The sequence below is a fragment of the Callorhinchus milii genome, unplaced genomic scaffold (genome assembly GCF_018977255.1).
Source record: "Callorhinchus milii isolate IMCB2004 unplaced genomic scaffold, IMCB_Cmil_1.0 Scaffold3, whole genome shotgun sequence".
NCBI lineage: Eukaryota > Metazoa > Chordata > Chondrichthyes > Chimaeriformes > Callorhinchidae > Callorhinchus > Callorhinchus milii.
Window position 1 is genome coordinate 72,595,983 of NW_024704744.1, and position 25,399 is coordinate 72,621,381.

The following is a 25,399-nucleotide window of genomic DNA, read 5'->3' on the forward strand; positions in this document are numbered from 1 at the left end:
AGAGCTTTTACATATTCAAACCTTTAACCAAATTAAAAACAATTCAAATGCACATTTCAAGGCATTTGAACACAATGGAAAGAAGCATAATGGCAAATGTAAAGTTTGCAAACATCTCCATATTAGTTTTACACAGAAAATAAAATTGACTTGTTATTTTACATTCTTACCCCAAATATGTCTTCTACTAACAACGTTTTCCTGAACTTAGCTACGTACGATGCTATTGTAGTGCCGTATCCAACTGGTCCAGCAGGAACAAGACGTTGGTGCTCGGCTCTGAGTCCCATTGGTGTAAACAAACACAGCGACTGGTGACAAAACAAATCAAACCTTGCTTATTAGAATCATCATACTTTTATTCTTCAGCAGGAATAACTACGTAATATAGTGCTTTTGATCCCACTAATACACTAGACGAGATTTAATGTTGTTATGGTCAATTTTAGGCCAAACACCAGTAAATACTTTTGTGTTGTGCACCACCAAAACAGCACATGGTCTACACTATTCAAAAGTGGTTTTACGGTCTTGAGGTTGCAAAAGAAAATATGCAATTTCCTACTTACTGAACACTTCCTCAAACATGTGAATATTTCAGGCTAGTGAAGGGTACTATATCCCAAAATCAGGCACTAACAGATCGCAGGAATTTTCAACAGAGGTATAAAACATTTTGTTCCTCAGCTCTCAAATTACAACAACTTGAATTTACACAACACCCTTCCTTCTGCCTCCTGGAGCACTGAACAATGGCATAGTTTGCCACCGAATACAGCAGACATCTTGATTTAAATCACTAATGTTTGGTATGTAATTTCAACCCATTGTAAATTGTTCCACAGAGTGGTATCACAGGCTTCACATAGAATTGAATGGGGAGAAGGCATTTCCAATTAGTGCAAGGGAATTTCAATATGTTGGCAGCCTGCTGTTATGAACTGAAGCTGTAACTCAATGCTTTGAGTAATGAGATGATGAGCAGCTCAAACCTTAGAAATGTAAGTGCTACTGGTCAAGTAGTTGGATGAACCTTCACATTTACTGCAATGGAATTGTGAACACATGGTATAAATAACTTAAGAGTAATAGGAAATAATGTAAGTAACTGCATAATATCTAACATGTACTTAGCAAAATCCAAAGGTGTAATTTTGTTAACTAAAACAAGAAGCACAAAACTGTTGGTCCAGATAATTCATATTTATTACTTTTCAAAGCTTAGGGTTAACAACCAAAAAAGAAAAAAATGGACTGAAAGAAGTCAAGCTTGTGATGACTTATCTAAGTTCAATGCCCCAATAATTGGGCTATATAAAGTATCAACATACACATTTTGTACAAGAATAGTTCCTTTAAATGCACTTTTCGATAAAGACTAAATAGAGCTGATCTTTAATAAAAACGTTAATATTTCATATTAATACAGAAGTGGAACAGTGCCAACTCAATGGAATTTATTTTATTAAAGGTTTCAAAAATTATATAAATTACACAAAGGTACAGTACATTCTGATATCACTGCAACAATTATAAAAAGCATATTGCTTTAATCATGTTTATATGATGGATATATATAAGGTGGGAATGTGTAATAAAAGCAGCAACAAGAGCCATTTAGACGTCCACATGACGTGAATAGCACCAAATGCAAGGATTATTATTATTTTCCAGCAGTGTATTTTGAACTCTACACGCAACATGACTTCGGATCATAGCTCTTTTCGGTTGATCCATTCTTGGGAGTACCTACATGCTTTCAGTCTGTCTTTGAACAAATGAGAACCAATGTTCATTTAATTTGATGTGTAGAGGTTCTGTGCAGCATACAGATCTGTGCATCAGACGTATTATATGCATCAGGCATGGCTTAATAATTTGAATTGCAGTTGCTTTCACAGTGGCCGTTTTAGACATATACAGTCTGTTACCATCTTGTCCTGTCATAATTTCCAATTGTGTTCATGGAATGAAAACTCTGATACAATGTCCACAAAAAGCATTGCTGAACAAAACAAAGAATGTTAATGGAACAAGGGTGTGTGCTGCAATTTTGCCAAATATAATTCTTCAGCATTCTTAGCTATTATCTAGGGAACTTTATCTAGAGAATCATGGAGAAATTAACCAACAATACACAGCTACAATATCTTTCATGCCCTCTGTCTGATTCCATGTTGAGGGCAAGATACAGCACTTAAGACAGTCATGCACTTTTCACAGACCTTGATCATCCGTCACAATATACCCTATCAATTCATAATGTGATATTTCTTTTCCTAGAGCTACAGATAAAATACATTTACAGGCATCCAAACATTATTATGTCTCTGATGATGGGATTTAATATGCAAAACTTTATAAAGATATTTGAAGTACATGATGCTCTGGAGAAACAGTGCAGGTCTTGTGGTTGTTCCCACCCTACCTCTGCGACCTCCTAACCCCCTACCAACCGCCCGCTCCCTCCACTCAGCCGGCTCTGGCCTGCTCCATGTCCCCCGACCTACCTGCCCCACCATTGGTGGGAGATCTACCTGCCCGTACCCTCCGTTCCTCTGGCTCCGGTCTGCTCCACATCCCCCACCCCAACCACCCTACCATCGGTGGCCGGGCCTTCAGCCTCTCAGCCCCTAGGCTCTGGAACTCTATCCCCCAGTGCCTTCGCCTTGCCTCCTCCCTTTCCTCCTTCAAGGCCGGTCTCAAGACCTTTCTCTTTGACCGTGCCTTCAGCTCCCCTCTCGACTCTCTACCCCCTCCTCACTCCCTCCCTTCTCTCCCCTCACCCTGACCATTTCCCCCCTGCTCGGGTCCTGACCCAACTGTGCAGCGCCTTGGGACGTCCTCCCGACATGAAAGGCGCTCTATAAATGGAATTTTGTTGTTGTTGAGAGCCTTCAGCCACTCTGCCCCCATCCTCTGGAATTCCATCCCCCAATCACTCCACCTCGCCTCCTCCTTAACCCCCTTCAAGTCCTGCCTCAAGACCCTCCTCTTCAACCATGCCATCGGCCACCCCCCATCCCCTCCGCTCCCCTCTCCCCCCCCGACCCCAGCTCGAGTCTGAAATGCTGTACACTGTCCAGTATCTTGGGAAGTCCTCCTGACGTGAAAGGCGCTATACAAATGTAATCTTGTTGCTGTTGTTCAGTGTTATTACGGTACAGATATGATTATTCAGTATTTCAATCCATAGCTGTTTGTGTGACACTGCTGTGCGCAATTAGCTGCCACGTTTCACCCACAAATATACAGTCAATACACTTTACAGTATATTCTTTGAAGCGCTTTGAGATGTCTAGAAGACGTGAAAAGCCCTATATCAAATGCAAGGATTATTATTATTATTTGTACAGTACAGATCTTGTCGTTCAGTATTAGTAATAGTCTGATGGAGTTTAACTACCTATAACTTCAAAGCTCACCATTGAGAACAATGTCTTGTAACCTCCTGTTGTTTATCCAGCTAGGAACACCCAACCCATTAGGGCTTCATCTTAAAAGGGGATTTAACAACAACAACAAATTACAATTGTATAGCGCCTTTCACATTGGGAGGACATCCCGAGGCGTTGGACAATCAGGGATTTGAACATGAGCGGGGGTGGGGAGTTGGGATCATGGGAGTGGAAGGCAGGGAGGATAGGGGTAGAATGGTGCCCGGTGGCGTGGTTAAAGAGGAGGTTCTTGAGATGTGCCTTGAAGTAGGCAAGGGAGGGAGCGAGGTGAAGGGATGTGGGATGGTGGAGCGGGCCGGAGCCTGCTGAGTAGAGGCAGCGGACAGGTTGATATGGGAGTAGCAGGTCACAAAGGTAGGAAGGAACAAGGCCGTGGAGGTCCTAGAAGGCGAGGCAGGCCAACAAGCAGGGAGTTGGCATAGTCGAGCCTAGATGTGATAAATGTGAGGATGAGGGTTTCGGCTACCTGAGGGGAGAGGCAGTAGTCCTGAGGATAACAGGCACCAACTGGGATAATCCTGCCTGCAGCGACTAGACTGCCTTTACAAGTCTTGTCGATTAGCTAAACTGGCTGATCTGTGATCAGCTTTGCCCAGTACTGTGAACCTGTCTGGCTCAGGAATTAGATCACCAAGCCCTGCACATAGATGAGGGAGGTATCTACTGCAGATTAATGTGGCAGCAGTAATCGGAATTCTTGTGAAGTATTCTGCCAGTGGAAAGATCAAAATGGTGGTTGGGAGCTGAGGAGAGGAATGATATGGGATGGGAGACATGACCCTGAGAATGAATTCTTGGGAACAGAGGAAAATGACGACACACAAATTGAAGTCATGGGTCTGGGGAGTGCAAGTCAGGAGAGTGTATGGTGCAAGTCAGGCTAATAGCATTCTGCTGTTTTGTGAGTCATTGGCAAGGCTCAGCTGGTGTAGTGGCAGTCTGGGGACTGAAGCACTACCTGGGGAGAAGAGTTAGAAGCCCTTTGGATTTCACCAGCTGCTCAGCAGAAAGAAAGGAGCAGCAAAATCATGAGGAATTAGAGCAGCAGGAAAAGCAAGACAACTGCTAAGGTACGATATCAAGTTTTCCAGTGAATTGTTGAAATTTAAGTTCTGTTGATTAAAGAGAGGTACGAATGATACACCCACAGATTAAAAACTAGATTGGATCAAAAGAAGACAATTGGAGAAATTGTTCAAATAATTATGAGATTTGGTTCTTTGTAGATAGCAGAACGTATATAATCAGTATAAGCAGTCTTTTAGTCCTTCTGATACAAATGAAGGTCATTTTTATTGGGCCAAATCATTGGTGCAGTAGATTTTCAGCCACAATCTCATTAATAAAGATCTTAGCGAAGGTACTAAAAACTCAAAATTGTGTGCAGGATAAGGGTAACCATAGACCAAGAAGTAAGAAGTAGTGTTCCACAGGGATCTGTATTAGGGTTTCCACTGTTCACCATGTACATGAATGATTTGGACTCAGATATAGGAGCTATGGTGCCGGAATTTAGATCAATGCAAATTCAGTTTACATTAATATAATGCCTTTCAAACAAAAGAAAGTCTCTTATGATTTTTTTACAGAAGTAAAGGATTAATTAGAACAACAACTTGCATTTATATAGCACCCTCCATACCAGGCGGCATCTCAGAGCTCTTATCAATGGAGGAGCCCAAGGCCGAGCCAGGGGGAGGGGGAAGTAAACTGTAGGCGCAGTCGAAAAGGAAAGTCTTCAGGCGCAACCTGAAGATGGGGAAGGAGGGAGCGAGGCAAAGGGGCTGAGGGAGGGAGTTCCAAAGTTTTGGGGCAGAGTGGCTGAAGGCACGGCCACGATGGTGGAACAGAGGATTTGGGGGCCGTGGAGGAGGCCGGACTCAGTAGAGTGGAGGCAGCGGGTACTGCTGTGGGGAGAGGAGGTTAGAGAGAGAGCGGGGTGCCAAGGAATGGAGGGATTTAAACACTAGAGTGAGGATCTTGAAGTCAATCTGCTCTGTGACAGGGAGCCAGTGGAGTTTGGCAAGGACTGGAGTAATTGGGTTGCAGAGTTTGGTGCGGGTGACAGAGTTTTGAATGAGATGAATTTTGTGAATAGTGGAGGAGGGGAGACCGGTGAGGAGGGCATTAGAGTAGTCCAACCGAGAGGTGACAAAGGCCTGGACAAGGGTTTTGGCAGCTTTTGGGGTGAGGTATTGTCGGAGACGGGCAATGTATCAAAGGTGGAAGAAAGCGGTGCTGGTCAGGGACTGGATATGGGGAGGAAGGATAACTGGGGAGCGAACCTGACTCCTAAGTAGCGCATGGGTTCAGTGAGTTTTAAGGACAGGTCGGGTAGGCTGAGAAGGTCAGAACTGTGGGACAGAAGACGTCAACGGGAGCCAAAGTGTATGGCTTCCGTCTAGTTGATGTTTAACTGCAGGAAATTTGCGCTAATCCAGCTCCTGATGTCCGACAGACAAGCTGACAGAACATCAGGGGCCTGGGGGGCGCAGCTGGAGGTGGAAAAGTAAGTTGAGTGTCATCCGCAAACATGTGGAAGTTAACCCCATGTGTGTGAATGACATAACCAAGAGGGAGCATATAGATGAGGAACAAGATTAATTAGAAATGAAATGAAATGGGGGCAAATGCAGCAGCTATTTACCATCAGTTTGATTTATAGAAGTGATCAACTCTAAAAGGTCAGGCAAATGCACTGAGAAACTACAGTAAAATTACAGAGGAACCTATTGGCACTGATCAGGCTGCACCCATCACAAAAGGAGTTCCTCACCAGTACCAAACTGAACAGACGAACATTAATCCAAATCAAATTATTTACCACACAGCATAATCTAAAACAAATTAGAGGTCTTGTGCATCATTGCTTCTGTGAATAGTTAAAATCAGAGCATAATTTAATCATGAATTGAATCAATGTCATCAATGTATGTGCATGGACCCTTTTTAGTAAAAATATTGTACTGAAAGAATTGCACTAAAGCATCATAAAACCTATACAAACATTCCAGCCTAAACTAATAACAATTAATATATTGGCCATTAGTCTGACGTCTTTTCAAATTTGATTACTTTTTATAAAAAGGACCAATAACACAGAATTAAAACTAAAGTCGAATAGTTTCCGACTTTGGTGACACGCCCATTTAATTAACAGCATAAAGGGAATGATTTTAGATACTATAAATCCAACCGAGATTGTGTTGAAAGAATGATGGAATTTACACCCGTGACTTGACAAATGTTATTGAACAAAGGCCATATGAGCGAAAACATCATCATTGTGGGATACTTGTATATAACTCCCAGTGGGCAACTTCAAAGCAGCATTTCTGAAGGCCTGAGAGCAAGAAGTCCACCCACTCCCTTGGTTAGGAATTATTCGAAGACCAAAAATAAAAGGGGGAGGGAGAAAGAAAAAAAAACATGAACTAATATCAAAGTATTCCTAAAACAAAATGGGGAAAAGAAAGATATATTGAACTGAAAAAGCATTAGTCACATTGAAGTCCTGGACATTAAGCCATCAATGTCATCTAAAGGTCATTTAGTTGATTAATTGTACCATGCCAATAACCAATCTGATTTATACATTATGTGTAAAAGGTTGCTCGCAGTAGTCACCAATACATATACACTCATTTTTGGGGATTTCACTGTCGTGCAATGGGGCAAATTACTCAAATGTCTCAACGTTTAAGGGGAAGCTATACTTTTCCACATGCACTCTAATCAATTTTTTAACTATAGAACATCTCAACAATTCACTGACCATAAGCATTCAAATACAACTTTTTCAAAATACTGATGAGCAACAATGTCATGGTAAATTCAAGCTTCGTTTTTTTGAATTAACTTTGATGTTCAATCATATTGTACTCACATTGTTGCATTCTCCCAGAAAATATAGTGCAAATCCATCAGCTTTGGTAGCTGTCAAAATAGTAACAAAAAGAGCGACTGTTATTGATGTGCTAATGGTGAAAATAATCAGAAGCAAGAGTTATAGCGGGGACATTTTGAATTGGTTTACAGATAAAAAGAACAAGACTGATATTTTTCCAAGTATAAAGCTTGTATTAAATGTTTTCAATTATACGAAAGTACAAATAAATACTCAACATATATTCAAGTCAAGGTTTATATTTAGGTCCAGGAATCAGACATTAGGGAAGGCCAGGATAGTAAAACTGCTTTACTAGTTAAAATTGGACAGATAAAATATTTTAACTGACAAGGCTTAAGGTACGCAAAAAACAAATCAGGAAGTTGTAATGAGTTTAGGTTGCTGTCAAGAGGTGAAAGGATGAATGCACCTCTTCAGGGTGCACATTGCCTCTAGCAACATAATAATAATAATCCTTGCAATCCACATAGTGCCTTATCACATCTTTGAGACGTCTCAAAGCGCTTCACAGAATATATTGTAAAGTTAATTGACTGTATATTTTGTGGGTGAAACATTAATACCACCTTGTTTAATTGCTAGTTTGCTAACCCCTTTTTAACAATAACAATATTTTACTAGAAAGGTTTGTTTTCCGTCAAAATAACTAATATTTGCTTTTGATAAAGCACCTTTAATATCAAAGCACATGATGATAATCCTTTTAAATGTAAAAATATATTTAAACACATGTAGTGGCTATTTTTATATATACGCAAATACAGCAACTGATCTACACCGTCAACATCCCACAAACAGCAATGAAATACATGACCAAATTTAATTTATCTGGACCTCATTTTAAATGAATTGATCAATATCTGCCTGAACCACCAGGATAGACAGAATTTCTGTTTAAGACCATAAGATGTAGGAGCAGGAGTAAGCCATTCTGCCCCTCGAGCCTGCCCCGCCATTTAATAAGATCATGGCTGATCTTCTAACCTAATTCCATTTACCCGCACTATCCCCATATCCCTTAATCCCTCTATCCTTTAGAAATCTATCAACCTCAGTCTTGAATATGTTCAAGGACTGAGCATCCACAGCCTTCTAGGGTAGAGAATTCCATAAATTCACTACTCCCTGAGTGAAGAAATGTTTCCTCAATTCAGTTCGTAAAGGCTGGCCCTTAATCTTGAGACTATGACTCCAAGTGTTAGATTCTCCAACCAGGTGAAACAGTCTCATGTCACGTACCCTGTCAAGACCCTTAAGAATCTTATAAGTCTCTATAAGATCACCTCTAATTCTTCTATATTCTAGAGAATATAGGCCTAGTTTACTCAACCTATCCTCGATGGTCAACCCCCTCATCCCAGGAACCAACCTAGTGAATCTGCACTGCACCCTTCTAAGGCGAGTATGTCCTTTCTTAAATAAGCAGACCAAAACTGCACACAATATTCTAGGTGCAGTCTCACCAAGGCTTTATACAACTGCAGCAAGACTTCCCTACTCTTGTACTCTAACCCTTTTGCAACGAACGCCAACATAATAATAATAATACTATAATAATAATCCTTGCATTTGATATAGCCCTTTTCACGTCTTCTAGACGTCCCAAAGCGCTTCACAGAATATACTGTAAAGTGAATTGGCTGTAAATTTGTGGGTAAACGCGGCAGCGCAATTGCGCACAGCAGTGTCCCACAAACAGTCATAGATTGAAAATGACCAATTTATTATTGTTTTGGGTTTTGGAGGGATTATTATTAGGTGTGTGGAGTAAGGAAACTTGCCCAAGGTTTCGCCCTCGGCCTGGAATTGAACTCAGGTCTCTCGCTTGCAAAGCGAGTGTTCTAACCACTGAGCTACAGGACTCCAAACATGGCATTAGCCTTCCTAGTTGCCTGCATACTAACTTTTTGTGACTGGTGTACAAGGACACCCAAATCCCTCTGAACACTAACACTACCTCTCTTTCCCTCTAAAAAATAATCCGCTTTTCTATTTTTACTACCTAGGTGAATAACTTCACACTTCCCCATTTTATACTCCACTTGCCCACTCACCTAGCCTATCTATTTCCCTTTGCATTCTTCTTGTGTCATCCTCACAGCTTACTCTCCCACCTAGCTCCGTATCGTCTGTGAATTTAGATAAGTTAAGTTCTATTTCCTCATATAAATCATTGATATAGACTGTAAATAACTGAGACCCAAGCATTGATTCTTGTGGCACTCCACTAGTTATATCCTGCCAATCTGAGAAGGAACCGTTTATCCCTACTCTCTTGTTTTGAACTCTGGAACTCTGGTTTTCTTCCTGTTAGCCACTCTCCAATCCATGCTAATATATTACCTTTAATTCCATGAGCTCCAATCTTATGCAACAGCCTTTTATGTGGCACCTTGTTGAATGCCTTCTGGAAATCCAAATACACAACATCTACTGGTTCCCCCCTATCTAACCTGTTTAATATCTCTTCCACAATCTTGGAAATTCTACTTCAGCAACAATGCCCAACTTGAAGTTTTCACTCGATACCCAAAATATTACCCAGTACTATTTCTCATACAACTCCCTCTTTTTGAGGAGGACGTCATTGTGGGCCAACAAGTTGTGGGTTCAAGCACTAAATTGGGTCTGAGATCTTAAGACTCGTCAGCAGCTGGGAGGGGAGTGGGGGCATTGTCAGAGGTACTGTCTTTCCAATGAAATGCTAACTTGTGATCTTATCTTCCAATTTGAAAAGGGTAGTTTCCCCTGATAAAGTGCATTGGCTGTGCAATTGGAGGCAAATGCGGCAGCTAATTTGCATATAGCAACGACCCACAAACAGCCATAAAGTGAATGACCAATTTTTATCTGGAGGTTATTGGTCAGGATACCAAAAGCATGCCTTTTACTTGTAGAATAAGCATTATGGAATGATTTAAATTGATTCAAATAGGCAGATGGGACCTTCATTTAACATCTCACCCAAACGACAGCACCTCGAACAATTCAGTGTTCCCCCAGCATTGTATTCACAAGGTAGACTATGAGCTCAAAGTCCTTACTTGGGGCTTAAATCCACAAAGTTCCAATCTAGAGGCAAGAGTGCTACCAAGTGAGCTAAGCAGACACCAGAGGACACACATTAAAATGAAGAGGCAGGAGTAAAGTCAAGGGAGACTGTACTGCAGCATGTACAGAGCTTAGGAATTACATCAGCAGCAACCAACCAGGATATGGGAACAACCGTGCTTCTTGGTCACTGCACACATGCTCAGCTCATAGGAAGTGAAGTCTCAGCAAGCTGATTTGGCTTTGTGCCTCGTTATATAACAGAACATTTGGGTTTGTGGTCCTGAAACAGTGCATTATAATGTGGTTCCTCTTATTACTTTTTTCTCACGTTTACCAGTTCCTTTTAAATTGCTTGAAAGAGACACAGCTTCAAAAGCCATGTTTGTGTGAACATTCCAGGTCTTGTGGGCATGGAACAGTACGCTCAGTCCATTCTCAAGTGCAAAAGGGAAAGGCAGAATGGATGCAGCATTAGTGAATAAAGGGTGAGGCAGTGCAATGAGAGCTGCTTCTTGCTAACGTCTCCACCAGTGCTGCACTCTTTATCACCAGCCTTCACCAGCATTAGTTTATTATCAGTAAGTTCATCAGAGTTTTGTTACTCACAAAGTCAATAAAAACATACAGCAGCATTTTACTAGAAGCAAAGAGATAAACATCTATTTATTTGGGAAATCATTGTTGTTTTGGTAGTTTTCATTCATCTATTCAAGAATGCCAGTAGGTGTAAGTAAAACTGAAAACCTTACAAAACAGTTTTTTGCAACAAATAAACAGTACTATATTGGTGTTTTAACAACAATTTTAAATCTATCTACTTATCAAAAAGAAGACTTCAGTATGCCCTGTACACTCAAGACAAATCTAACCTACAACAGTGCCCCTACATTCAGGATTTCACAAATCTAGTTCACTACCTGTTTTTATGATGTTACACAACTCGTATAAGAGTAGCTTGTTGTCACCACCAGTATCCAACCGCTGTTCCATGTAGGTGTTCAACTCATACACCACTGCTTGCATGTTACTGTCCTGATACTGCTAAGGAAATTGGAAGAATGTGTTACTTTTGGAAAAAAATATATGTTGTCTTCCTGAAAGAATTCACCTTTCATTCTCAAACTTTTATTTCTGTTCAGCTATTCAACACATGCAGAAATCCATCACAACAATTATCCAAATCAATATGAGTAACGAAAGCAAACTGATAGTTCCACATATGCATGAAAAAAATACTTTAAAAAAACTATATGAAATATAAAGTTGGCATATCCACAAATCTTACATTCAAAACAACAGAGAAGAGATTTCTGGTTAGAAGTTTAGCTTAATTGAGCTTAAGCAGTTCATGAAGTGACACACTGCATTCTTGTGCGATCATTTTGCACCTCTTGAGCTGGCAACCAATATGCAGCATAAAATGATTGCCACCTGCTGAATCTTGCATGACGTAAAAACTGTGTAAAGCTTTTTTAAAATCGATTAAAATTTGCTTAAAAAGTGTGGTTCATAATGCTGAGCTCTCTACTTGAATTCTCTCTCTATAAAAAGTCCAGTTGTAAAAGCCTGACAGAAATGGTTCCTGGTGCATTATGTATGAAATAATAGAAGTCTGGCAGCATCTCAATTGAGCAATTATGCTAACAGTGTAAACGGAAAGTGCAAAGCTTGAGCAATTGATCTTAAGCAGTTCATGAAATGTAGCAAAGCCTTGAGATTTAGGACAAATTCCTGCTTTAAAAACATTGCTGTAATCTTTGCAATCAATATTTTTCTTGCATAAAAATATGCACCAGAAATTGTCATGAAAGTAGGATTTGGGCAAATAGATAACAATGAATAATTGCACAAAATCTGAAAGTCTGTTGATCTAGTGATAGTATGACTAAAGTAGAACAAAGGGGTTGAGATAAGGTTGATAAATCTGCTTATTTGTGGCATTCTCTCAATGCTTGATGTGCAATTACAGACACTTCATACCATTATCCTAAGGCACATTATTCTACAGAATGGTGACAACATTCTTCATGAACCATTTTATTCACTCTTATTTTTACTTCTTTAAAAAGGCAGTTGGTTACAATTAAGCTCTCTCGTGCTTCTCACCATGTTCATGGATTTCAAGGATATTAATTAAATACTAATACAGGTTTCAACGATACTGCCTCTTTTTATACCACTCCTTCGTCTAAGTGAAGACACAAGGCGTTTTCATGGAATTTGCAAATTTGCAGTATTTAATAAGGTGTGGAATATCCTAATATATTTTATGCAAAACATTTTTATATCTTGCACTGACATAGCAGCTAAATCCTCTTGCCTTAACTGATCCGTGACAGGAGACGTGTTTGATTGTGCAATATAAATACAAGTTGAACAAGAATTTTCCTCACATTTCTAAACTACTTTTCAAAAATTTTTGTAGGAAAAATGTACAACGATTTGACAATATTTTTTTAGAATGAACAGTAGGATCCTTTCTTGCCTCTATTGCTCAAGTACTTAAAATGTTCTTAGTGCTTTTCGCTTTGGCTAATTAGGGGTTTAATTAATGTACTGCCTGGGATATAGAACTGTGCACATATCCTGCTTCTGTTTTCATTTACGTCAAGCCCTTAAGCCTCATGTAATTGGTCTGTACTGTTATACTCTGTTGGCCTGTGGTGTGCCCTCACATCTGCCCAGGGAAATATTTAGGACTTCATAGCTGGCCCTTGTGCAGCCATTGATTATACACCTGTGGCTCCAATTTGTTTCTGCTTTAATTTACTCAGATGCACAAAAGTTATGTCATGCAGTCAATTTATTGCAAGTCATTTTGGTGATAAAAACAATGCGACTATACTCTGACAGGCACATTTGTATCATTGTACTTACCCTACTGACATCCTTAAGATTTTCATCTGTGAAAACAAAGGCAACCAATTAAACAGACACCAAACGATATGGTTAAGAGGTTTCAAAAAAAAGTTGGTAATGTGTTCTTATGACACGTAAAATTTGCATCCACCAAGGGTTGACTTTGTCCATCTTTCATGAAAATAGGAGGTTCACCTCACAAACCAAAGACACAGACTTTTACTTGAAGTAAATAAGGCAAAAATAAGGTAAATAATGTAACTAAGGCAGAACAATAATGAAGAATTGATAGATTACTGATTAGATCTTGTCTGGTATACTTTTGATGTCCTTCCGATGTGAAAGGCGCTATACAAATGTAATCTTGTTGTTGCTTCTGGAGAGTAGCAGTTGATGATAATAATCTTTGCATTTGATGTAGCACTTCATCAAATGTTTCACACGTCACAAAGCATTTCACAGGATTTATTCCAGTATGTAGTGACTCTATGTTTTGTTGGACAATGCAGTAGCCAATTTGCGCACCAATAGCCAAGTCAATGACCAAATTTCTTTTCTCTCTGGGAGATTGTTGATCAGGACACCCAGGAACTCAGACACTTATCGAATAGTGTAATGAGATCTTTAACATCCACCCAACAGACAGATGGAACCTTACTTTATTGTCTCATCCAGAGAATGCCACCACTGTCAATGCAGTACATTCCCACCACTGGACCAGATCACCTAATCCAGATGTGGCCTTTGAAATCACAACCTTGTGACTCAGAAGTGAGAATATTACCAATTGAGCCAGACTGACAAATAAGTAGATAAATAGTAAAAAGAACTTGCACTTTTAAAGCACTTTATCTTGTTGAAAAGTTTAAAAACACTGCTCAGCCAATTAATGTGAAGTGTAGTGAACATAGGTAAGTATTGCAGCCATTTGTACCAGCAAGGCCCCTCAAAGGTGGGCAACCAATTATTCTGGAGGATTTGTCCAGTACTACCACCCTTCTGTTTTTGACTAGCGTCATGGGATGTAAAACAAACCCCTGCAAAAGAAGTTGATGTTCAGAAATTCCTTCATCAAAAATAAATTGAATAAGTGTAGAGTTTGGATCAAGAATCAAGGTTACATAGATGGACTAAAGCGATTAAATACTCTTTGGGACAGATATGTTTCTGTGCTGCTGAGGCCATGGGGTGGTGGTGTAAAGAGAGGACAGAATGTTCTCTGTGGTAAGATGGCAGGCCAAGATTCAATAACAGATGAATTTTTTTAATCACCATTGGGGATCAGGGAGTATTTTAGCATAAATCTCCAGCAGGAGATTTAGTGGGTGGGTGGAGTCCATAATGAGATTGATTGTAAATGATCTGTGGGAGAAGCGAGATTGATAGGTTGAATGGACCACAACAATTTTATATAGCACCTTTCACTGGCAGGATATTTCTAAGGTCTAAGGGCTTAAAAACTCCTCTTGCTCCTTGCTTTGGTCTGAATTTGTGTATTCTCCAATTGGTATAATCTGGCTCAGTTTGTAGCAGTGTTGCCTCTGGGTCAGCAGGTTAAGGTTCAAGTCACATGTCGGACTTGAGCTCATAATCCTGCTGGAATTATTGCAGCTGTATGCAAATTGTCGTTGAATCTATAAATATGCAAAATATTTAACGATGTATTTTTGATGTGTATAAAGGCATGAGACTATTCAAAAAGAAAAGAGAATTTCTCCTGGTGTGCTGGCCAACAATCCCCCAAATAAAATTGGTCACTCAATTCATGGCTGTTTGCTGTGTGCAAACTGGCTGCCGTGTTTGTTTACAAGACATAAGGTCACTTTACTGTAAAGTACATCCTGTGAAGTGCTTTGGAACGTGCTCCCGATGTGAAAGAAAGAATTCACTAAAGCAAATAATCAAGTCTTTCTATATATAATATAATGATAATACGGAATGTTATCTGTAATGTCTAGCAAAGTATTTATTTAGGAGACTAAATCAAGTATGCAGTTTCTATCCTATACCTTTTATCAAAAATCTGACTCAAGATTGAACAAAACAAAAAGACGGCTTTTGGAGGAAAATAATGTAAAGCTGTGCTGGTTTCTCAACTCTGAAAATCAATCTTCTGTCTGCGACAATGCAGACATTCATTGACCAGGCAAAGGGCTATTGAATCGTTACAACAAACTAGAGATCAGATCAATTGCTTACCAGAACTAGAAAGGGCTAGAACCTCAATCAAATAATTTCCCCACCTTATTTAATCCATTACAGGAGCATTGTATACTTTGACTGCAGAAGATAGATGATGTTATGTTGTTTTAATACCATTCTTTTAGACTTGCATCACTTAAATTTGGAAAGCTTATTTGGTTGTTAAGGTCCTAATAATAAAATTAAGGTCCTAATTTAGTGAATTACGTTTGGGTTAATTGTGCATAATGTGTCCCGTCAAGCTCATGTGATTAGAGATAGGATGTACTGAGAACTCTCACTGTGCTGTAGTCTGCAGTACTTTGGAGAACTGCTACTCTTGGTGAAATCATCCACAGACATGGGGTCAACTTCCACATGTATACGATTGACACCCAACTCTCTTTCTCTGCCTCTACTCTCAACGCCAGGACCACTGTTGTCCTGACAGAATGTCTGTCAGACATCAAGTCCTGGATGAGAGCTAACCTTCTACAGCTGAACGTCAACAAGGCCAAAGCCTTTCTGACGGGCTCCTGTCAGCGCTTCCAAACTAAGATGATTTTGATAAGTGTCTTGTACTTTTTAACTAATGTGATAGCTTTGCTGGAACTCCAAAATATCTAGCACTGAAGCCTATTAATCAGCTTTACTGTATAGCAGGCTTACAACAACATAAACAACAACAGTTTATAACAATAATCCTTGCATTTGATATAGTGCTTTTTCACATCTTCTAGACATCTCAAAGTGCTTCACAGAATATACTGTAAAGTGAATTGACAATATATTTGTGGGCACAACGCAGCAGCCAATTGCGCACAACAGTGTTCATCAAACATTCATGGATTGGTCAAATTATTATTGTTTCTTTTTTTTTCTTGAAGGATTATTATCAGGCGTGTGGAGTAAGGAAACTTGCCCAAGGTTTCTCCCTGCTGGGAATCAAACCCAGGTCCTCTCGCTTGCCAGGTGAGTGCTCTAACCATTGAGCTACAGAACTCCACAACAGCTTGCATTTATATAGTGCACTTCATGCAAAGTAGCACCTTGGAGCACTTAGTAACACATCCTGTTTACCTCGATTAGTGCATTGGCCATTTTCCAATGCCAGAATGTTTGAGATGATGCTTTGTGTTAGTATGTTCAGCACACTTGGGTTATTTGCATTGACAAAGGAAATCCAATTAAATAATAAAATAATAATTCTTGCATTTCATATTGCGCCATATCACGTCATCAAGATGTCTCAAAGCACTTCAAAGGTTATAGTGTAGAATAGATTGACTGTGCATTTTGTAGTGGGAGAAATGCGGCCCCGAATTTGCACACGACAATGTCACACAAACAGCCACGGAGTGAGTGACCACATTGTAAAACCACCATATGTATAAACTCAAATAAAATAAACTTCCTAGTCTGGTTCTTCATTTGTTATATAGGAAAATGGGAACAAGAGGAGGCCGTTCAGACCATCAAGTCTGTTCCACAAATTTAAAAGAATTTAACAAATTGTATAATCCCAATGCCCCACCCTTTTAATTCTTAATGTCTGCTCCAAGGAGAATGCCAATTGTACCCAGTTTCTCTTTGTTGTTGAGACTCATTAATCCAGGTATTAATCTAGTGAACCATTTCTGGGAACCTTCCAAAGATATATTCTTCTTAAGACTGGATGCTCAAAACGTAACAAAGAATTCCAAATGAGGTATGACCAACACTCTATAAAACTGGAGTAGCAATACCTTACTTTTACATTCCAGACTGCTTATGAAAAAGGCTATTAAATCTCATGTGCCTTGTTGAGAACTAGATTTTGATCTATGGACTTAAATTAATAATAATAATAATAATCTTTGCATTTGATATAGCGCTTTTCAAGGCGGGAGGACGTCCCAGCGCTTCACAGAACACACTGTAAAGTGAATTGACTGTATATTTGTGGGTGAACGCGGCAGCCAATTGCGCACAGCAATGTCCCACAAACAGTCATGTGGATTGAAAATGACCAATTTAATATTGTTTTTTGTTTTTTTGGAGGGATTACTATTAGGCGTGTGGAGTAAGGAAACTTGCCCAAGGTTTCGCCCTCGGCCTGGAATTGAACTCAGGTCTCTCGCTTGCAAAGTGAGTGCTCTAACCACTGAGCTACATGACTCCAAATTCCTAGATCTCTCTGCTCATCTGCCCCTCCTAGCACTTCGCCTTGCGTTGTATAAATATATTCAAATGCATTGCTCTCCTTTGGTTTACTGATGCATTTCGAAACACTTATCATTGAATGTTTCATTTTAGGTAAGAGAATGTTTAATCTATGTACGTTTTCCTACTTCAAAAACATAGTTTGGTTTGCTGAAACATCTTCTATAAACGTTGTGATTCAAGGTGGCATTTCACCTTTTTATTCATTAACCTGCATCATCAGGACATGATTGAAGATTGAGACATTTTTCTAAAAAATCAAGGATAATTTCCCACAACATGATAATGTCCAAGTTATTTGTATCTTATTTATATACTGCAGTTAGTTTTGATTAGTTCTGTTTCATGTTGAGTTGATATTAAATGTTCAATATAAATCAGATTTCAGGGGCACTGATTTGATTCTGAAACTGCTCCAGAACAGTTCAATGTATTGGCTGCAATATAAATCAAGTTTTAAGCAGTTCACTTCAAAGGAGCTTTGAAAGTTAAAACAATTGCTCAAAAGAGATGGTAAAACTCCCAGTTCTTTAAGAATATTAAAAAAAAGACTGCATATTCTCCGAACTCTGCTCGTGTGTTTTGTTATACTTGTGAAGAGCTCTCGTTCTCAGTCCCAGTTGAGAGCATATAAATGCTACCTTCCCACTTCTTTTTATTTTGTGATTGGAAGTATGACGAATCACTCCAGCAGGAAAAACAGGACATTAATCTCTTGCAGGAGAGGGAGATGAATTACCATACAATCTCCGAGAAGAGACATTTCTACTTGACCCTCAAAGCCATATCCACTGAAAGCTCAGAACATCATTGCAATCTAGATTCAACTCCTACCAGTACTTTTCAAATTAAGTAATCCCCAAATCATCAAATTTCATACTTATTCTTGCAACCTTCAGTCTGGTTCTTGGCTAAATATTATTTCACCACTTTTCAATGGAGTGAATCAACATAACTGCAAGTACTTTATCCATTATCTACTCAATACCAGAAAGTGAAAAGCTTCAGAATTCAAAAGCCATTTTTTGTCAGTCAGTGGTTCATGGGCCATCTTCTTTCAACAGTAACATTTACAGTTTTTGCAATTAAAGCTTTCTCTGCCATTTAATAAATACCACAGTACTTTGTGGGGAAAAACCTGCTGCTATATTTTAAGAGGCATATTCCATTTTGTGTTGTATCCATCGCCCCATGTGTTTCATTCTACTTGGTAGGCAGGACAGCACAGTCAATTCTTCATGGTCATTCACACAAAAATGCCAGAATCCACTATATTTATTTCCTTTGTTCTATATTAAGAAACCTGGTCTTATGAAGCTGCCATGTTATACTTTACTGTATTTTAAAAATAGCCCACTGATCAATAACTTGATAGTTAACGTAGCGATAGCATAAGCCGCAGTAATTAATAATTCGTCATTCAGGACACAGGACTATGCTTCCTCTACTTCAAATGCTTGAGAGTTTAGATTCTTCACAAACTGAATCCTTTTGTTGAAAGTTTCTCTCTCCTCCCATTCCAATCCCTAAATTTGAAATAAACCACCATAATATTGTGAACATATACTTAAACAACAGCTTGGTTAAACCTAAACTTGGTTGCAATTTCTGTGGGCTTTTGAAAATGTTTTCATTTGCAGTCATCAAGGTATGGTTATAGATAGTCAAATCTGAAGGGCAACAACAACTGCAGTTTCATTAAACTAACAGCTGTAGCGATTCAATTCTTGTATCCAATTCAACAACAACAACAAATCACGTTGGGAGGACATCCTAAGGAGCTGAATTCAGTAATTCAGCAATTAACCCTCACACACCACAAACATTAATTAATAACTGGGTCTCAAATATAAGAGTAATATTTCCAGTATTTTTGAGCAACAAAATATGGGGATTCAGATCCACAAATCTCTGAATGTAGCTACACAGGTAAATAAGGCTATAATAAGAGGCTAATTGAGGCTTGGGCTTTATATCTAGAGGGAAATAATATAAAAGTGAGGAGTTGATGTTGAATTTATACAAAACCTTGGTTAAACCACATTTGGAGTATTGTACTCCACCCCCTCCTTGCTCCCTCCCTTCCCTCCCCTCACCCTTACCATTTCCCCCCTGCTCGGGTCCTGACCCAACTGTCCAGTGCCTTGGGACGTCCTCCCGACGTGAAAGGCGCTCTATGAATGCAATCTTGTTGTTGTTGTTTCCAACTTTGGTCTCCTCACTTTACAAAGGATATAACAGTGATGGAAAGAGCATAGTGCATATTTTATAAGTATGACACCAGGGTTGGCAGGTTACTGCTATCAGGATAGACTGGATAGGTTAGGCTTTTGTCGCTAGAAAAGAGGCATTTAAGAGGTAGCTTAATGAAAGTGTTTAAAATCGTAAAAGGGTTTGATAAGGCTAACATGCATAGATCTTTTCCACTGGTTTAGGAGTCTGTAAACAGTGGGCATAAATGTAAGATAATAATAATAATCCTTGCAATTGATATAGCGCTTTATCACGTCTTCGAGCCGTTTCAAAGCACTTCACAGATTATACTGTAAAATAAATTGACTGTATATTTTGTGGGCGAAACACAGTAGCCAATTGCGCAGAGCAATGTCCCACAAACAGTTATGGATTGAAGTGAGCAATTTTATTTTATTTTTGAAGGAATTATTACCCCTGGAAAAGCGATCTGCCAATCAACTAACAACCCCGTTCCAACTTACAGCTAGGTAAACAGAGGCGTGTGGAGTAAGGAAACTTGCCCAACATTTCACCCTGCCGGGAACCAAACCCAGGTCTCTCGCTTGCGAGGTGAGTGCTCTAACCACTGAGTTATAGGACTCCAAGATGGTAACTAAAAGAGAATGTAGGAGGAACTACCTCATGCAGAGGACAGTGACATTGTGGACCTCGTTGCCTTAAGCGGTCGTTGAATCAGATAGTGTAGATACATTCAAGAGGAAGCTAGATCTTCACATGAGGGAGAGGAGAATAGAAGTATGGGAGGAGTAAAGGTATGGATGGAAACTCATGTGGAGTATAAACACCAGTATTGACAGGTTGGGATGAGTGACCTGGTTCCATGATGTACAGTGTTTGTAAATCTTTGCAACTTTCCTTACCGTAAGGTGAATTCCCCCTTCCCCCCCTTATCAGCTGAGTGACTGATACATGCAGAAAACCATCACCAGGCAAGAGTATCCAAACCAGACTAAAAGCTCCATGTTTGCCACTTAAGCATGGACATCCCAGTGTCTGTAATAGAATGTGATCTCTGTTCCTTGAGATGCAGCCTGCTTAACTAATTCTGGAGAGTATTAGGCATTGTTTGGTAAGATCCAAAGCCCCTAGAGTGTGTGTTGGGGAACCGCTGGAGGTCAAGCAACTACAAATCACATAGCTTCCCTATTGAAAGCACTAATAATTCAATAATTACCAGTGGTGGCACACATCACTCTCCATGTTGGTGGATTTGTTCTCTTTCCGCTCACTGGACAGCTTTCTTTAAAAATCACTTCATTTGTATGTGTAATTTTTAGTCGCTGTAGTGACTTTTAAATAATTAACGTTCTTGGCTGGATTAACCAAACAGGAGAGAAACTCACGCTTGCCTGATCAGTTCGGATGAAGAAGGCCCTTTGGCTCATTTGAACTCATCCTTCCAGAATACCCACCATATCCTCTTCTCATCACAGCATCAAGCTGTTTCTTTCATCATCAGGAATGTCAGATGAGGTGGAAGAATTCCACTGGAGGGGGATGTGCTATGTATTGACAGTTATCAAATGTTCCTTCCAAAGTACAAAAAAAATACAAAATTACATTTGTAAAGTGCCTTTCACGTCGGTGGTGAGGGAGGGGAATAAAGTAGGGAGTGCATTAAAACCACCATAAATTTCATCCCATAATATTTAATCAACAATGCAGTTCATAAAGCATCTCTAATCATTTCCCACATACTATTTATTTTCATTTGCTTGCCTCTCACCATAACTGTAATTCTTCTAACAAGTGGGGGGGGGGGGGAGGGGGCGGGGGGAAGGGGGGGAGAGGGAGAAGATTTCCAGAGCTTTTTTTGGACAGTCTTAATACCAATTAGGGGAAAGTTTCCCAAGGGTAAATTACTGCTTTTCTTCTGCAGTGTTCAAGCATTGAACTGGAGCTCAGTTCTGAAGCAGATGGTAACTCATCTCTGAACAATATCACATGTAACACTACAGCAAGTTACGTACGTCATTGGCTGGTTGCCTTGGTAATGGCTTTTGGCAGACAATGCTCAGAGATTGGTAAATATAATTAATGAGACCAGCAAACTCAAGCAATGAAGCACTCATGGAGAAGGAGGAGAATCAGAGCAAGAGACCTATATGACCCCAGGTGTAATGTCTGAAACAGATTATTAGAATGAATATTGAATGCTTTTCCATTGAAGCTAACAATACATTGGTAAAGTTTTACAGAAATGGATTCAACACTGCAAATGTACAATATTCATACCGAAAGAAGAAAGATGCATTCAATTAGGTAACCTGCTATTTCCATTCCACCTTAAATCCAAATGGCCCATTTTAAAATCATTCACACTTTTTGAAATCTGAACCAATTTGAAGATTCCATGCATTTTCCTAAAAATCTTCCAGTTAATGGTAATTACTCTAATTCAAACATAACAATAACTTCCATTTTGCAACATATTCTGTGAAGATATAATACTAATAATAATCCTTGCATTTGATATAGCGCTTTTCACGTCTTGACGTCTCAAAGCGCTTCACAGAATAGACTTTAAAGTCAATTGACCGTATATTTGTGGGCGAAACAGGCAGCCAACTGCGCACAACAGTGTTCCACAAACAGTCGTCGATTTATGCATAATAATGGAGGATATGATGTCTTCACTCACCAAGAATCAACCACGTACTAACAATCATAGGCATAGCCATTTGCAAGCTACATTTTATATGAGTCAACTTCAAATATGTCTAAGTGCTCCATGTTTTGAGGTGTCCACATAGGACCTTTAAGATGTTGAGATCTGTGGTCTTCAAGATAGTCTTTGAAATCAGTTTAAAATAATTGTCTAAATAGATTTTAAAATACTGAAAATCTTATTTGACATAGGTGGAATTAGAATAGATCCCCAAATGGCCTACTCCTGCTCCTAATTCTTATGTTATGTTCTTATGTTATGTTATTCTCACTGAACTATAAATTACTTTAGGACATGGAAATCTTTGGTACATTGAACAAAAATAACATAGAAGTGTATTAAAATAGAAATGTAACCAGCAGTTGTGGTTAAATTGAACATCAAAATCATTCCTAACTTCATAAGTGCAAGGATACATAAAATAATTAAATTAAAGAGACTTGAATTGGAACAAGCTGTTTAAAAAATAACTATAGCACATTAGGAAGAGGACCTTTCACATAGAGTCAAGTAATGACGCAAGTTGTGTATCCATAAGGGACAAGATTGGGTTTCAAGTTTCAAATACAAACTGAGATATGATATTAATTGACAATATTCAAATCTTTCCACTTGTAACATGTTTTCTTTGTTTCCAATCTGCACTGAAAATGTTCAACATATAAATATCTGAAACACTAAGTGGCAGAAACTAAATAAATTTGGCTTTACAAGATGTTACTTGTAAGATGAGTGGGTTATTTGTAATCAAAATCGCCTGACCCAGAGGCGTGTGCTACCGAGACAAGATGAAACCTGCAAAGAAATAAAAAACAGAAATGTGAAGAATGGCTCGATAATCCAGGTCTATTTAACCTTGATGAGACATCTTAGAGGAGACTTTAGAGATCTATAAAATGACAAACGGGTCCGAGAAAGTAAACCCAGCATGTTTGGATATAATAATCCTTGCATTTGATATATCGCCTTATCATGTCTTCAAGATGACTCAAAGTGCTTCACAGAATGTATTGTAACGTAGTGAATTGACTATTTTGTGGTCTAAACGCAGCAGCCAGTTGCGCACAGCAGTGTCTCACAAACAGTCATGGATTGAGTGACCAAATTATTATTAGTATTTTTTTTGGAGGGGTTATTATGCCCAGAAAAGTGATCCGCCAATCAACTAACAACCGGGTTCCTACTTACTGCTAGGTAAACAGAGATGTGTAGAGTAAGGAAACTTGCCCAACATTTCGCCCTGCTGGGAATCGAACCCTGATCTCTTGCTTGCGAGAAATCCTATACTTTTTGTCCCTCTTTAATGTTCATTCCAGCATCTATTTGCCTTTCAATACTTGGTGTGATTCACTAAGAAAATTATCTGCCTCTGTATGGATGTCTTATGCTCGCTCATGTTTGCCATAACATCATCCCATTTGCCTTCAAGAGCATTTTGCCTCCACTGTGGTGGTGAATAATTTATTTGCATGGTGTTTTATTTTAGTGGGGAATGTAGAAATTCGAATGGTAGCAGTATTACCATTACACCATGTTACTATTTCACGCCTGTAAGAATTGAGGTTTGCAAGGCCTCAAACTATTCAGTACCCAATAGATTCAGCATAAATGGAAAAGCAATACATTTATAAAAGATATCCCAAATTCTTTGGCGAATGACCACATTGTTTCTCTTCTCTGAGAATTTGACAGTGAATGTAAAATATTGTGAGAACTTTAAGGTATAGGAGCAAAGGTCAAGGTTAGACTCTTTTTATTATTCTTTCTAATCACCTCCCTGAGCTTTTTCAATCTGGAAGGAATTTAAAAGTTAAAACTATTGTGGCTTTGAAGGCACATATTTTGGACTGCGTACACAAAATAATCCTCATTCATCACTTTTGCCTTTCTCCCACCAGTTCTGTGCTTCTCCGAGTTTCATTCAGCTCAGTTCTCTGGTCAACAACCTATAATTATATGCAATACAAATTGCATTCATACAGGACCTTTCACTTTGGGAGGACCTCCCAAAGTACATTCATAGTGGTTGATGGGCACTCGAGCTGGGGTTAGGAGCTGAAGAAGGTGGAGAAGGAAAACATGGCCTAAAGTGCAGTCAAAGAAGTACGTTTCGAGACAAGCCTTGGAAGAGGGAAGGGAACAATTCAGAGGAACTCCAGGATAGAGTTCCAGAGATTAGCTGAAAGCCTGTCACCGATGATGGGACTAATAGAAGGGAGCAATCAGGTCGGTAGGGTTGAAGGAGGTCACAGAGGTTGGGTGAGGCAAGACTAGAGATGGATTTAAAAGTGATTACGGGGATCTTAAACTCAATCCGCTGGGGTGGGGAACCAGTGGAGCTGAAATGTAGAATATTTCATGTAAGATGAACATCTCAAATAGCTTCAAAAACATGAAAAGTCTAACCAAGCAAGGAGTAAAGGGAGTTTAAAAGTACTGGCAATGGCATAGTCAAAGAAAAATTTACAAGCCACAAACATTTTATAATAATCATAATCCTTGCATTCGATATAGGAGCTTATCATGTCATTGAGATGTCTCAAAGTGCTTCACAGGATACACTGTAAAGTAGTATGACTGCATTTTGTGGACAAAACACACGCATTTTGGGAGAACACAGGGTACAGTAGCTGAAAGCTTGGCCAAAGATGGGTGGCAAGAGACCTTCTCACTTTATTTTCTGCAGAGCTGAAACCAAGCACTTGTTGACAAGCTCCATACCTCTTGGATTTCAAGATTGCACACAATTATTTGTCCCCAGACCTACCTGTGCCGCAACTGAAATCGATGGTTGATAAAAAAAAAGCTTAG

At 39.3% G+C, this 25,399-nt stretch overlaps 1 protein-coding gene and 1 non-coding gene across 2 annotated transcripts in view; both read right to left on the minus strand.

Moving 5' to 3' along the window:
- Positions 1 to 25,399, minus strand: part of pde10a (phosphodiesterase 10A) — a 132,885-nt gene that overhangs the window by 25,049 nt on the left and 82,437 nt on the right. The window contains exons 3-6 of the mRNA XM_042333374.1: positions 13,300 to 13,325; positions 11,340 to 11,463; positions 7,345 to 7,394; positions 171 to 311 (exon numbers count right to left, since the gene is read on the minus strand). Coding sequence (XP_042189308.1) covers positions 171 to 311; positions 7,345 to 7,394; positions 11,340 to 11,463; positions 13,300 to 13,325 — 341 coding nt within the window. The remainder of the gene's footprint in view (positions 1 to 170; positions 312 to 7,344; positions 7,395 to 11,339; positions 11,464 to 13,299; positions 13,326 to 25,399) is intronic.
- On the minus strand, positions 16,393 to 16,465 carry trnaa-ggc. Its single transcript has one exon. It is a non-coding gene; the product is annotated as a tRNA-Ala (tRNA).